The sequence below is a fragment of the Solanum tuberosum genome, unplaced genomic scaffold (genome assembly GCF_000226075.1).
Source record: "Solanum tuberosum cultivar DM 1-3 516 R44 unplaced genomic scaffold, SolTub_3.0 scf00627, whole genome shotgun sequence".
In the NCBI taxonomy this organism is placed as follows: Eukaryota; Viridiplantae; Streptophyta; class Magnoliopsida; order Solanales; family Solanaceae; genus Solanum; species Solanum tuberosum.
Genome location: NW_006239542.1, coordinates 15,982 through 29,029, shown reverse-complemented (window position 1 = coordinate 29,029; position 13,048 = coordinate 15,982). Strand labels below are relative to the sequence as shown.

The 13,048-nt window shown below is 36.7% G+C and overlaps 1 protein-coding gene across 1 annotated transcript in view; it reads left to right on the top strand.

Moving 5' to 3' along the window:
• The window catches only part of LOC102580386 (AMP deaminase), a 13,807-nt gene extending 4,282 nt beyond the window's left edge, over positions 1 to 9,525 (top strand). The window contains exons 3-20 of the mRNA XM_006366275.2: positions 232 to 403; positions 1,381 to 1,559; positions 1,715 to 1,766; positions 1,884 to 2,011; positions 2,089 to 2,268; positions 2,353 to 2,420; positions 2,516 to 2,658; positions 3,049 to 3,110; positions 3,858 to 3,971; positions 4,479 to 4,619; positions 5,101 to 5,253; positions 7,092 to 7,145; positions 7,228 to 7,338; positions 7,542 to 7,715; positions 7,793 to 7,873; positions 8,491 to 8,589; positions 8,975 to 9,101; positions 9,182 to 9,525. Of these exons, the coding sequence (XP_006366337.1) occupies positions 232 to 403; positions 1,381 to 1,559; positions 1,715 to 1,766; positions 1,884 to 2,011; positions 2,089 to 2,268; positions 2,353 to 2,420; positions 2,516 to 2,658; positions 3,049 to 3,110; positions 3,858 to 3,971; positions 4,479 to 4,619; positions 5,101 to 5,253; positions 7,092 to 7,145; positions 7,228 to 7,338; positions 7,542 to 7,715; positions 7,793 to 7,873; positions 8,491 to 8,589; positions 8,975 to 9,043 (1,980 nt within the window). The 3' untranslated portion in view covers positions 9,044 to 9,101; positions 9,182 to 9,525. The remainder of the gene's footprint in view (positions 1 to 231; positions 404 to 1,380; positions 1,560 to 1,714; positions 1,767 to 1,883; positions 2,012 to 2,088; positions 2,269 to 2,352; positions 2,421 to 2,515; positions 2,659 to 3,048; positions 3,111 to 3,857; positions 3,972 to 4,478; positions 4,620 to 5,100; positions 5,254 to 7,091; positions 7,146 to 7,227; positions 7,339 to 7,541; positions 7,716 to 7,792; positions 7,874 to 8,490; positions 8,590 to 8,974; positions 9,102 to 9,181) is intronic.
• The last annotated feature ends 3,523 nt before the right edge of the window (positions 9,526 to 13,048 follow it).

The following is a 13,048-nucleotide window of genomic DNA, read 5'->3' as shown; positions in this document are numbered from 1 at the left end:
TTTCCCCCCCCCCCCCCCCCCCCCCCCCCACCTACCCACACACACACAAAAAAATAAAACAAGAGCGGAAATAACCATCATACATCATGCTTTTCGATTCAAAGTATATTACTTAACCTGGAAAAATATATTTTAAGGTTTCATAATGACTGCAAGGACAATTTTGCTATGTTCTTCATGAACATATCGTTATTTTGATTACTTCTAACAATTTGCTAAATTGCTAAACAGGGCCCAGATGCTGACGGGGAACAAATAGCTGTGGCTGCAGCAGCAAGTATGATTCGCTCACACAGTGTCTCTGGTGACTTGCATGGTGTTCAACCTGATCCAATAGCTGCAGATATTCTACGGAAAGAGCCAGAGCAAGAAACATTTGTACGACTGAAGATATCCCCTGGTGGTAATTTTCCCTTTTGTATTCCAGTCCTTGGCATGCTATCAAAGGCTCTTAAACCACTATGCTTTTTTTGAATCTCGGAGACTCAGCATACGATTTTTGGATTCAGAGAAAGCAAAATAACACTGAGTTAATACCTAGATGTGCATCATTTTAGCTTTTTCATTGGTAGCCTAAGATATGTCATGGTCACTCGAAGCATTGTTGAAAGGAAGTCTTGTTTGTCTTTCCTCTATGTTATCCTGAAATAAGAGTGAAAATAAATCAGAAAAAAGGTAAAGAAATGAGCTCTGTAGAAACATGTGGCCCAATTCCGCATATACCAAGTGAACCAGTGATCATAACTGAATGTGGGAAAAAACAGGAGGAGAGGCAACTTACTTTTATTGCCCATGAGAGGCTTTCCTATAAACACATAAAAAGTTTCCTTGTCAAGCATCATCATAGTACAATATATCAAAGGGCAAAATGAACATTCTTTGACTAGTATCTTGTCTCTCCTCTCTATAGTAGCCAATCTATATTGACTCTTTATATTCCTTTCTTGGGGCTCAAAGTATGCCCTTGCATAATCTGAGAAACTAAATCACCATGTTCATCTACTTTGTTAGTTCTTTTTTGTTCTCTTTGTATTGGATAAGTTATGTTGCTGTAGACTTATTGGGAATGAGCATTGAATTAGTGTACTATGTGCTACCTGAAACTTAAATGACTGATTGGCCAATTTGGAGTGTTTATACTGGTATCAGGAGTACTATATTGCTGTAGTCTTGATGAGAATATGTTCTCATTGTATCATTCTCCAAATTTTGGATCTTGTTACCTAGTATGCAGAACAAAAAAAAACAAACTCCTTGTAAGAATAGGAAGTATACTTTCTGTACTGTAGCTGTTCCTTAGCAGTAAAAAAAGAGTAGTGATGTCTCTTGTATGTGTTAAAGGTTCCAGCATCCTTTAAATCTTGTTAATGCAATTTCTAGAGACACCATCTGCCGATGAAGCGGAGGTCTACCGAAACTTGCAAGTTTGTCTTGAAATGAGACAGAGTTATGTATTCAAGGAGGCTGTTGCTCCTTGGGTGAAGGAAGTAATCTCTGATCCATGCACCCCAAAGCCAAATCCAAATCCATTTGAATTTACTCCTGAAGGGAAATCTGATGTAAGTTTTTATGTGCAAGAAACACAACCATTACTATCATTAACGCTATATTTGTGGATATGGTACATGTTGCTACTACAATTTTATTTTCTGGAATAGATATGTGTCCTATTACTCGTGATTTCTGCTGATTAACTTCTTGATTACGTCTACAGCATTATTTTCAGATGGAAGATGGAGTTGTTCATGTATATGCAAATGAAGATTGTAAGCTTGGAAAGCTCTTGTACTTCATTATTTCTTACCTTTATAGTTCATAAGGACTATCTAATTCGTGGTCTATTCACTCTTAATGTCTGCCCCTCCCCCTTGCACTTGGACCAGCTACGGAGAAGCTTTTTCCTGTTGCTGATGCTACTACCTTTTTCACCGACTTCCATCACATCCTCAAAGTAATAGCAGCTGGGAACATCCGAACTTTATGCCACCATCGCCTAGTGCTTCTGGAACAAGTATATACCTCCCTGCTCGCTTTTCTTTCAGATAATATGACATGTTAATTTGGTTATGACACTTAAGTTTTATCCAGAAATTCAATCTACATTTGATGCTTAATGCGGATCGAGAGTTCCTTGCTCAGAAAAGTGCACCTCATCGTGACTTCTACAATGTGAGGAAGGTTGATACACATGTTCATCACTCAGCATGCATGAATCAGAAACATTTGTTGAGATTTATCAAGTCAAAGTTGAGGAAGGAGCCTGATGAGGTAATTTTTTGTTTGTATTTCTTTGCTGATGTATGCTTCAGTTCTCTGATTCTCTAGACATCTAAAGCCCCTGATTTTCTTCAGGTTGTGATATTTCGCGATGGAACTTATATGACCTTAAAGGAAGTCTTTGAGAGCTTAGATTTGACTGGGTAAGAAAATAGTTTCTAGGAGTTGGTGTTTGAAAGAGCATGTGATTTGACCTAGCTATTAACACGATCTCATGGTTTTACTCTTCGTTGAAAAGGTATGACCTCAATGTTGACCTGTTAGATGTTCATGCTGACAAAAGCACCTTTCATCGTTTTGACAAATTTAATCTGAAGTACAATCCCTGCGGTCAAAGTAGGCTGAGGGAAATTTTCCTTAAGCAGGATAATCTTATACAAGGTATTCTTGTCATATCTTTCAATTCTTTCTAGTTGGTCCTATCATCACTTTGTATTCATCTATAAAATCAAGCACAAGTTGTAGTGTGGTTTCAAAGTTATCAAGTAACTATCCTATCTTACCTGTACTTGGATATGGGTAAGCATCTGAATGTGTATGGCTATGTTTCTGGTATGGGTATGTTTAACTTTAGCAAATTCAAGTTTTTTCTTGAAGGATGTGCATTAAATATGCATAGCACCTACCCATGCCATACAACATTCAACTCAGATGAGTTGAGGAAAATAAAAAGTCCGCTTGATATTGGGTAACTCAGATAGTCTTATCCCAATTGAACTGACTTCCAATTTATTGAAGTTATTTAATGATGCTTTATGATTTCTGTTGCAGGTCGTTTTCTTGCTGAGCTGACTAAGCAAGTATTTTCTGATCTTTCTGCGAGCAAATATCAAGTAGGTTCATTTTTGTAAAGGTTCATTCTTGTAACTAATAACTGTTATCCTCTTTCCCCCTGTTTCTTCCTAACATGTTTCATTACTCTCCTGACTATCACTAAAAACTGGTCTCTTATAACTTTATTATTGCCAAATGCAATCTGAAATATCTTTGTGAGCTTGGGGTGACTGTTGTTATGCCTCGGTCCAAATTGCATTGCATAAGTTTACAGGGATTGCAATACAATGTTTTTCTCTGTTGTTATTAAAACATGACGGCATGACCAGAACGATGTTGTATCTAAAGGTACATTTAGTTAAAAAGAAGAATTATAAAATATTTCCCACGGTCGAGCCCTGTCCTTTCCAGTTTTTTATATGCAAAAAGCTCAAAAAGTGGCAAGGTCCATGGGACTTGAATAGAAAAATGGCAATTGAAACACACTTCTTTGAAGTAAAACGGATGCTAAAATTGTGATATTAGAAAAAAACCAAATGTGTGTAGCAGTCATATTCTGGTACCTGATATACAACTATGTTGATATTAGTTGTATTCCTCGAAGGTGAGATTCAAATAACCGACTGCTTCTGATTGGGATCACTTTGCGCCTTATTGTTTGCGCACATACTTCTATTAAGTGTGTGGCCATGAAGCAATAACTCCTCATGTCATATCACTTTAAGCAACAAAACGATGTCAGAATACACTGGTTTTGTCTGTCCTTTTCATTTGGCTTCTCTTAATCTTTATCCACTTTGTTGTAGATGGCAGAATACAGGATATCAATATACGGCCGAAAGATGAGCGAGTGGGACCAACTTGCTAGCTGGATAGTGAACAATGAACTGTACAGCGAGAATGTTGTCTGGTTGATTCAGGTATGATGCAATTGCTGGTCAATTGTAAGCATTTTGGTTGTCACGTTTTAACTAGTTGTGACTTTGAATTGGAGCTGGCACATTTCTCATGATCTATGCCACTCTTTCTCTGGTTACTCTCTTAGGGGAATGTAAAAGCATATGAGTTCCTTGTGTCTATTTCCAATTAGTTTAGATGATATATGTGCAATTACAAGGAGGCATGTGATTGAGGTAAGATCATGAAAACTGTCTAAATATAATCTTAACCTTCAATCTTAATCTGACTAAACTAAGATTCCTAAGATTGAAAATTAAGATTCACAACTTGGTAAACTTGGATTAGGCAGATAACCTTCAAAATAGCACTTCAGTTATCTTACGCTAGATCGTCTTAATCCATTTAGTGACGTAGTTTTATTTCTGTCAATAGTGACCATTTAACTTTCATTTGTATGAAGGGATGGATGGGAAATATTTTGTACTTCTTTTTTTGTTGTTCTTATTCTATGCTTTCTTTGTCTCCAGCTTCCGAGACTGTATAACATATACAAAGAAATGGGGATTGTGACATCATTTCAAAATATCCTTGACAACATCTTTCTGCCCTTGTTTGAGGTCACTGTTGACCCAGATTCACATCCCCACCTGCACATCTTCTTGAAGCAGGTATGATTTACTAACTTTTGAATTATCTTCCTTGTATTTACTGACGGGACATGCTCAGCCCACGTTCGGTTGAGGACTAAAGATTTTGGTTGTCAAGTTCGAGTCAGACTTGTGATGCGTATTTTAGGAAGTACCAAGACTGCTCCTATGGTAGTACGTGTTGGGATCGAGTTGGATATGATCAAGCGTAGTTGTATTTCCTAATTATTTTTCTCTTCCCTCCATTCTGTGATATCAGGGAACACATCTACATTTGGTGAATGTAAAGATCTTTGTTGAATACATGATAAAATAAAGTAGATGACCTAAAATATTATTGTGAAGGAAAAAAAAAAAATGGTATATAAGATATAACTGTGGCAGCATGTTTCTTCAATTTCAATGCGCTGCCTTTGGAGTTATTTACAACTATCATCCACTTCTTTCTATCTTTTAATCACAATATGTTCTTACTTGCATGTCTTGTTCTGTTATCTTAAAGGTTGTTGGATTGGATTTGGTGGATGATGAAAGCAAACCAGAAAGAAGGCCTACCAAACACATGCCTACACCTGCTCAATGGACTAACGTATTCAATCCTGCATTCTCATACTATGTCTACTATTGTTATGCTAATCTCTACACCCTGAACAAGGTTCGTAAGTTACTTCAGTTCTATTTCTTCCTTTCCGCTTTTATTCCTGTCATCAATCACTTCCTTCTCTGATTGGAAACAGACAATAGTGCTACAACCTTTTCATAATTATCTTGCATTTGTGGTTGCTTTGGTGATAGATTGGTGAAATGGACAGTGGTAGAATTAGTTTGAATGGACCACAATGTATGAAGCAGTATCTTATTTGCTAAATGAACCTAGCTAAGGCATTATGAGCCCATTTGAGTTAGCTAATCAAAAGTAGCTGATAAGCATTACTTATACGTGCTGAAGCTGATTTTATGAGTAAGCATTTATGCATTTGGATAGATTGAAACTGATTATACATAGGAAGTGTGGTTGGTAAAAAAGTATTTTAAAATGACTGAAATATCCTTGAAGCTATTTAAAAATATAAAATTCGAGGTATTTTTTACATAAAAAGGGTTGTTTAAAGATGTTTTGAAAACAAGAGCATCCCTTTCCAAAGTCTGAAGTTGAATTGTCTTATAACCTTTTTTTTTTGGTGTAACTATGTACTCCCCAAAAAGGTGGAGGATATTACTCAGTTTCTAGATAGTTTAGGAGGGATATAGGTGGTAGATTTCTTTGGTTTTGTTTACTGTAAATCCCAGATGTAACTACTACTAGAATACACTATTGGTGTATCTTGTCTATAAAATGTTAACTTTCTCAAAAAAAGAAAGAATAGGGAGTTAATTGGAAGTTGTATTTTAGGAAGAGTATTTCAAAGATTACAAAAGGTTTTAGGGATGAAACAGTCAAAAGGTTTGGTCAAACCAAAAGTTCTCATAAGCTTTTAAACCATAAGTCAGGAAGTGACAACGGATGGATTTTGGTTTACAAGCTCGTGACGTATAAGCACTTTTGGTGTTGCCAAATGCATAGATAAGACAAAAAATGCTTATAAGCTAGTTTGACCAACTTATAAGCTTTAACCAAACACCCTCTGGGTTTTCTGCATAAATGTGTCATTGTCATGAAATATATATTTTTTGGACATGAATGTTTGGGAAAAACAAACGCATGTATGCAAGCAGTATGCCAAATAGCCGAAAACCTACTAAAAGATGTGGTTTTATACAAATGAAACCCAATCTTCTCTACCTACAAGGGCCTCATGGGTGCTTAAAAAGGAAATAAGGATAAAAGGCTACTCCTCAACCATACAGAATTCATCTCTCATCTCTTCAAAAGTCTCCTATTTCTTTCTCCAGACAGCCCACATAAGTGTTAGTGGAGCAACATTCCTAGCCTTGTGGCTTCTCTTCTGTTTATCACAATTTTGGCTAAATAGTAGCACTTTCAGTGTCTGGCATCATTCAATGTTTCAAACCATGTCAGTATTTCTCATAAAATGCTGTCGGTACAACATTTGCTGATTGCTTGAGAAAGATGGTGAGAAACACATATTTAAGATCATTAAAGTAAAAGGATGGTTGTTTAGAGTCTAGAGACGGTCTGTCTCAGCTATACTTTGAGATAGCATTCTATTTCTTTTTTGGTCCTCGTTTTTTATTTTTTGACGTGTAGGAAAAAAAACTCAATTGTTATAATTGTGTTTCTGTTTCATGGTTGTTAAAGGAAGTTGGGATGGTTTCATATTACCTCATTTGCAAATCCATTCACACTAGAGGGATTTGGTCCTAGTCTACTATGAATGTGTTGCAAGTTCAGGATCACAACTCTAGGTTTGTCTACCACAATATTTGATAGAGAAATGGTTGCTCTACCACACACAGATATCTTGTTGATATTTTTGCTCTTTAACGCTTTTCATATGTTCAGTTCTGACCCTTTCGAACTTTATATCTCAGTTGCGTGAGTCAAAAGGCATGACGACCATCAAATTCCGGCCACATTCTGGGGAGGTAGTCACTCAGGCATATCATTATAGTATGTGTTAATTACGAGTTACTTTTGTTTGATGATTAGATGTTTTACTATCTACAGGCTGGAGATATTGACCACCTTGCCGCAACATTTTTAACATCCCATAATATTGCTCATGGTATCAATTTGAGAAAGTCTCCGGTTCTTCAATACTTATATTACTTGGCTCAGGTAAATGAAGAGATTGAAGTGAATTTTGTGGTCATGTGAAAATGTTATTTTTTTTAGCAGAGGGTATATCAAAAACAACCTCTCTACCCTACAAAGGTAGGAATAAGGTCTACGTACACCCCATTCTCCCCAGGCCCCACTTATGGCAATATGCTGTTGTTGTGTGTGTTTTCTGATTATCAATCATGACCTGTTTTTGTCAGATTGGTTTGGCAATGTCTCCTCTTAGTAACAATTCTTTATTTTTGGACTACCATCGGAATCCTTTGCCCATGTTCTTCTTGAGGGGCCTGAATGTTTCTCTTTCAACGGATGATCCTTTGCAAATTCACTTAACAAAAGAAGCCCTGGTTGAAGAGTATAGTATAGCTGCGTCAGTGAGTATTCTTTGTTCTTGGCTGAAAGACTTGATGATGTCACTTTGTCAAGGGGTTTAATTGTTTTCGCCATGCAGGTTTGGAAGTTGAGTGCATGTGATTTATGTGAGATCGCCCGCAATTCAGTTTACCAGTCCGGTTTCTCACATGCGCTAAAGGTTTGTGTATCTCCTAAAAAATTTAATTGCTAATAGCATGGTACTCTGATCCCAGCTCCTCAATATTCAGCAAGCTCGTGCCTTTTCACAATTGCTACCAATCTCTGCTTTCACCAATTTTCATTAATCAGTAGATGCACACTTCCAATGTTTGTAGATCCACATGGATGCCTCGAAGTGCAATGCATCTAACTGAAATCTCATATGTCTATGTTTTTATGTAAACCATATTGCTAGTAGAGAGTTCCATTAGGGGTCGCCTTCATGTTACCTTTCTCAAAAGAAAAAAAAACATTCCATTAGGGGCACCCTTTTATTCGTTGTCACTGTGCTCATTTACTGTTTCTTGTTGTTAGGATGAGTACATGGAATATTGAGGTTCAGTAGTGAACTTGTAATTGTTTGATTGCAATCATGTTCTGATTTTCCATGTTTCCTTTTTGGGTTTGGGTGTTGATTCTCTGGCTTTTGGCATCGATGACACTTTCTGCATATTTTACTTGTTTTCCTCCTATTGCTTATCTTACCTAAATTGCTGGTGTGTGCTAATCCCCCGGTTGGGAATTTTGATGCTTGTGTATGTGTTTTTTCCTGACATATTCAACTTCTATGCTTAGTCCCACTGGATTGGGAAGGAGTATTACAAGAGAGGACCAGATGGAAATGATATTCATAGGACAAATGTGCCTCATATCAGGCTTGAATTCCGCGATATGGTAAGTGCTTATTTCTGTAGTATATAAAGTTCCTCAATTTAGATCCTCTAAGTGGAGAATTGTATTGGAATTCTACCTGTAAAAACTCCTTTCTAACGTTCATTGCACCTTATTGGATGAGGGAATTATTTGTTCTCTAGAAGCCAGCTTGAAGATTGTGATTCTCATCAACTAGAATTTGCATCTTATGGTGTTGGCAGAAAAGTACTGATCTTTGTTCTTGTTATTCTTTTTTCAGTTGAAAATTGTAAAACAAAATTTTCATACTGCGATGTTTCTATTTATTTGATATTTGGGTTTTTAGATACTCTCTATTGACATGAATCTTTAGTCTTTTAAACAGTTAAAACCCTGTATTTAACCTATGAAACTTCATTGTTCCTAGATATGGAGGGAGGAGATGCAACAGGTTTATCTAGGCAAGGCTGTATTTCCTTCATTTGTTGACCCATGATCTGCATTGCTAATGCATTTATATCACAGACAAGAGTATACGTTCAGAATATCTGGGGGTAAGGAACAATTGGAAGTTCTTGTCACCAATCATCACGGCTTTACGTATAATATTGATCAATTTTTTCAATTTCTGCAGGCTTGGCCATCCAGAGACTCTAGAAAGCTTCTCCACCATGAGATATATCTAGAATTTGGATGTTGAGGGGAAAATAAGATTTGATGAATGCTAGACCTTATTATTCAATAAGAGTGATCTATGAAGACTGGTAATTGAGGAAGCAACTGGAGCTCTAGCATATATATAGCACAACTGCAAAGCAGTCCACTATCTGAATAAGGAATTATGTATAATATATCCTAGTGGTAGGTTAACAAACTTTAGATGCATTGTAAGATGAATTCTGAATGTTGCATGGTCCCGTTGTACCATATTTTGACATGTTGGCTAAAATAAAGAGATTGATTGCGCCATTTTTCATTTCTCTACCCTTTCGGGTGCAGAGTTGCAAGGCTGTTGTTTGGGAACAAGGTAGGGTTGGATTGTGACTAGAACTATTTTTTGATGTTGGTTTCTCTTTTTTGTTATGTTGTTTGTACAAGGGGTTCTCCCAATTGTTAATAATAAACATTAAATTGTGAATCAATCAATTCTAATGGAAATAAAATGCATATTTAATTAAAACTCTATTTTTAGAAAAAACGACATCTAAATATTTGTTCAAATTGAAAGTTATATATATATATATATATTTTTTTTTTTTTTAAGTATGAAGAGATATAATCTATATGAAAAATGACAAAAGATGCCTTGAAAATAATTTAAAGTATTTTAGATTTATGAAATTTGAAATTGAGGAAGCTTGAAAATTAATTAAATAGTAGAGGGTCAAAATTGGGTGTCAACATTATATATAATATTGGCAAAATGGTCTGGTGGACCCTTGTTCTTGTATGAGTTTGTACTGTGAATTCTTCTACTTATTCGTTTGCCAATTGAATCCTTGAACTCAATAAAACACAATTTAACAAACCCCTCTGACCATTGACCATTCTTATGTGGCATTAGATGTCTGAGTTGGCAAAAGCGTGTAACTACACGCCTATTAAGGCGAGTGAGGAACATTTTTACTTAAAAAAATATTAAAAATTAATTAAAAAAATCCTTCTTCTTCATCCATTACACCTCCTTTTTAGCCATATCGATCCCCTGCCCAATCCCTTTTCTTTCTTTTCCACAATCTATTTTCATCTAGATGATCTTGAGCATCTCCTTGAGTCCACTAATTCACCGACGAAGGGAGAGAGCGGCACTGGCGGTGCTCACCGGACACCACTGATACGCAGTGGAGGGAGAGAGAGAGAGAGATGCAGCTGGTCAGCGAAGAGGAGAACGAGGCGGGTGAGGGTGCGAGGATCTAACCATGGCGGCGAAAATGGTGATGGTGTGCGGTGGAGATGAAGGTGAAAATGGTGTTCGGCTAGATCTAGTGCGGTGGCTTAGGTTGTTGGTTTTGTGGAGGTTGGAGGAGGAAAGGAAAATGGTGATAATGTGCGACGGAGATGAAGGCAGAAAAAATATGCGTGGTTTCGCCGGCAAAAATGGCGACGGCGGCGATGGCTTGGGCATGAAATAGTGGGAATTGGAGAAAATGTAATGGTTTTACTTTAAAAATATAATTAAATTTTTATTATTTTACCTTTAATTAAACAATTTTGATAAATAATTTAAAAAAAATTATGACATGGCAATAATATATCTGATGTGGATATGACATGCCATTTATATAAAGGAAAGTGAGCTACACATATGGTTGTAAAGGTTTAAAAGGCTCATTTTTATTGAGTTTAAAAGTTCAATTGACAAATGATTAAATAGAAGGATTCACAATACAAACACATACAAGTATAAGGGTCCACCACACCTTTTGCCTATAATATTAGAACAAAAAATTACTTAAATACCTTGTGTGACTATTATTCTATATAAATAAAAATATAATAAGATAAAAGAGCAAAATAAATTAAGGAGTTGACCGAATAGATCTCAAAAAATACCCATGATAATTTTTTTTACATCAAACGGATATCTGAGGCAAAAGTTACAATCGTTTATAGTTTCACCAAATTAGAAATTGAAACTTGAAAATGTAGTTGTAAATTGGTGAAACTTCAAACGGTCATAACTTTGGCCTCTGATGTCCTTTTCAGGCGATTTTTTTTTTGAACTTGGGTATTTTTTCGAGATCTATGAGACCAGACGGTTTAACCGAGCTAATTTTTTGGAAAACGTCTTTTAACCCATTCAATTTTGAATTTCCCCCAATTTTGAAGAAAATTGTAATTCTTTATTGCTAAGAATCTGATAAAAGAAAATTTATTTTTGAGTTCAAAATACTTTGATAATGCATATGTGAATGTCAATTTTAATGCTAGATAATCAATTTTCTGATAAACAACATTTATCCTAAAAATTTTCAATTTCCCCCAATTTTGCATAAGGATTTTTGTTCCTTAAATAGGTATGTGAAAAAGTTTTGATTAAACAAAATGGATTTGGAGTTGGAAATACCATTTTAATACATAAATGAAGTCCATTTTAATACTAGGCGTCAGCCGAGGCCTACACCCATCCGCCAGGCGACATAGGCTCGACACTGTTGGTCTTCAATGAGGAATTCCTAGTATACACCGCCCGTCGCTCCTACCGATTGAATGATTCGGTGAAATGTTCGGATCGCGGCGATGTGGACGGTTCGCTGCCCGCGATGTCGCGAGAAGTCCATTGAACCTTATCATTTAGAGGAAGGAGAAGTCGTAATAAGGTTTCTGTAGGTGAACCTGCAGAAATATCATTGTCAAAACCTACAAAGAAGAATGACCCGCAAACACATTTTAAACACTTGGGGGAGACGCGCGCTCGTCGTGCAGCTCCCTCTCGTCCCCGGCGTGCGCACCCGTACGCTCGTCGGGCGACCAACGAACCCCGGCGTGGAAAGCGCCAAGGAATACTAAAATTGACAGCCCTCCCCTTGCGCCCCGTTCGCGGAGTGTGCGGGGGGACGTGTGCTGCTATTTAAACACAAACGACTCTCGACAATGAATATCTCAGCTCTCGCATCGATGAAGAACGTAGTGAAATGCGATACTTGGTGTGAATTGAAGAATTTTGTGAACCATTGAGTCTTTGATCGCAAGTTGCACCCGAAGCCATTAGGTCGAGGGGACGTTTGCTTAGGTGATACGCTCAAATTACACCTCCTTACAGAAGTATAAGCGATCGTTATCAAGTAAAGAACCCAACTTGTAGGTTGGGATCGATCCCACGAGGAAAATGGTTTAGACTTTACTTTAACTAACAATTATATTCAATTAGTCAAATTATTTCCAGAAACAGGTAATAAAAGGGGGGTTATGTTTGCATAAAACAAATAGTAAGAACTTAATAAGTAATCAATAATCAAACTCAACTTAGGTTGTTATCAAGATAAGAGAAATAACTAGGGTATACGTGTTCCCCACAATCTCATAACGCATCAATCCTAGTAACAACAATCCTTTTATAGTGTATTTCATGCAGAGTGATAAGTTAGGTATCTCTAAATCCTTGGTCCGGCATCTAGAGAATTTCACCCCGCACCTTGGTCCGGCTACGTGTGTATAATTTACTAACCCTTACCTTTACCTCATATTAGACATCATAATCGATGTTTGGCTTAGTTATTACTTCGCACCAATCGACACTAGCCTATTAGATAGTATCACACTAAATCTATGTTGATAATTCTTTTCTTGTTAATTACCTCCTTGGTCCGGCAAGTAGTAACAAGGCGAGTTCTAACGTTGGCCACCGTTAAAAAGACTTCTAAACGAAAGAATTATCAATGCATGCAAAATACTAGTCAAGAATTGCTTATTTACTATTCATACGTTGTTAATCGATCATGGTTCCCACAACCCTAGTTGTGGATTTAGTTACTCATACCGGCAAGAACACAATTCATAA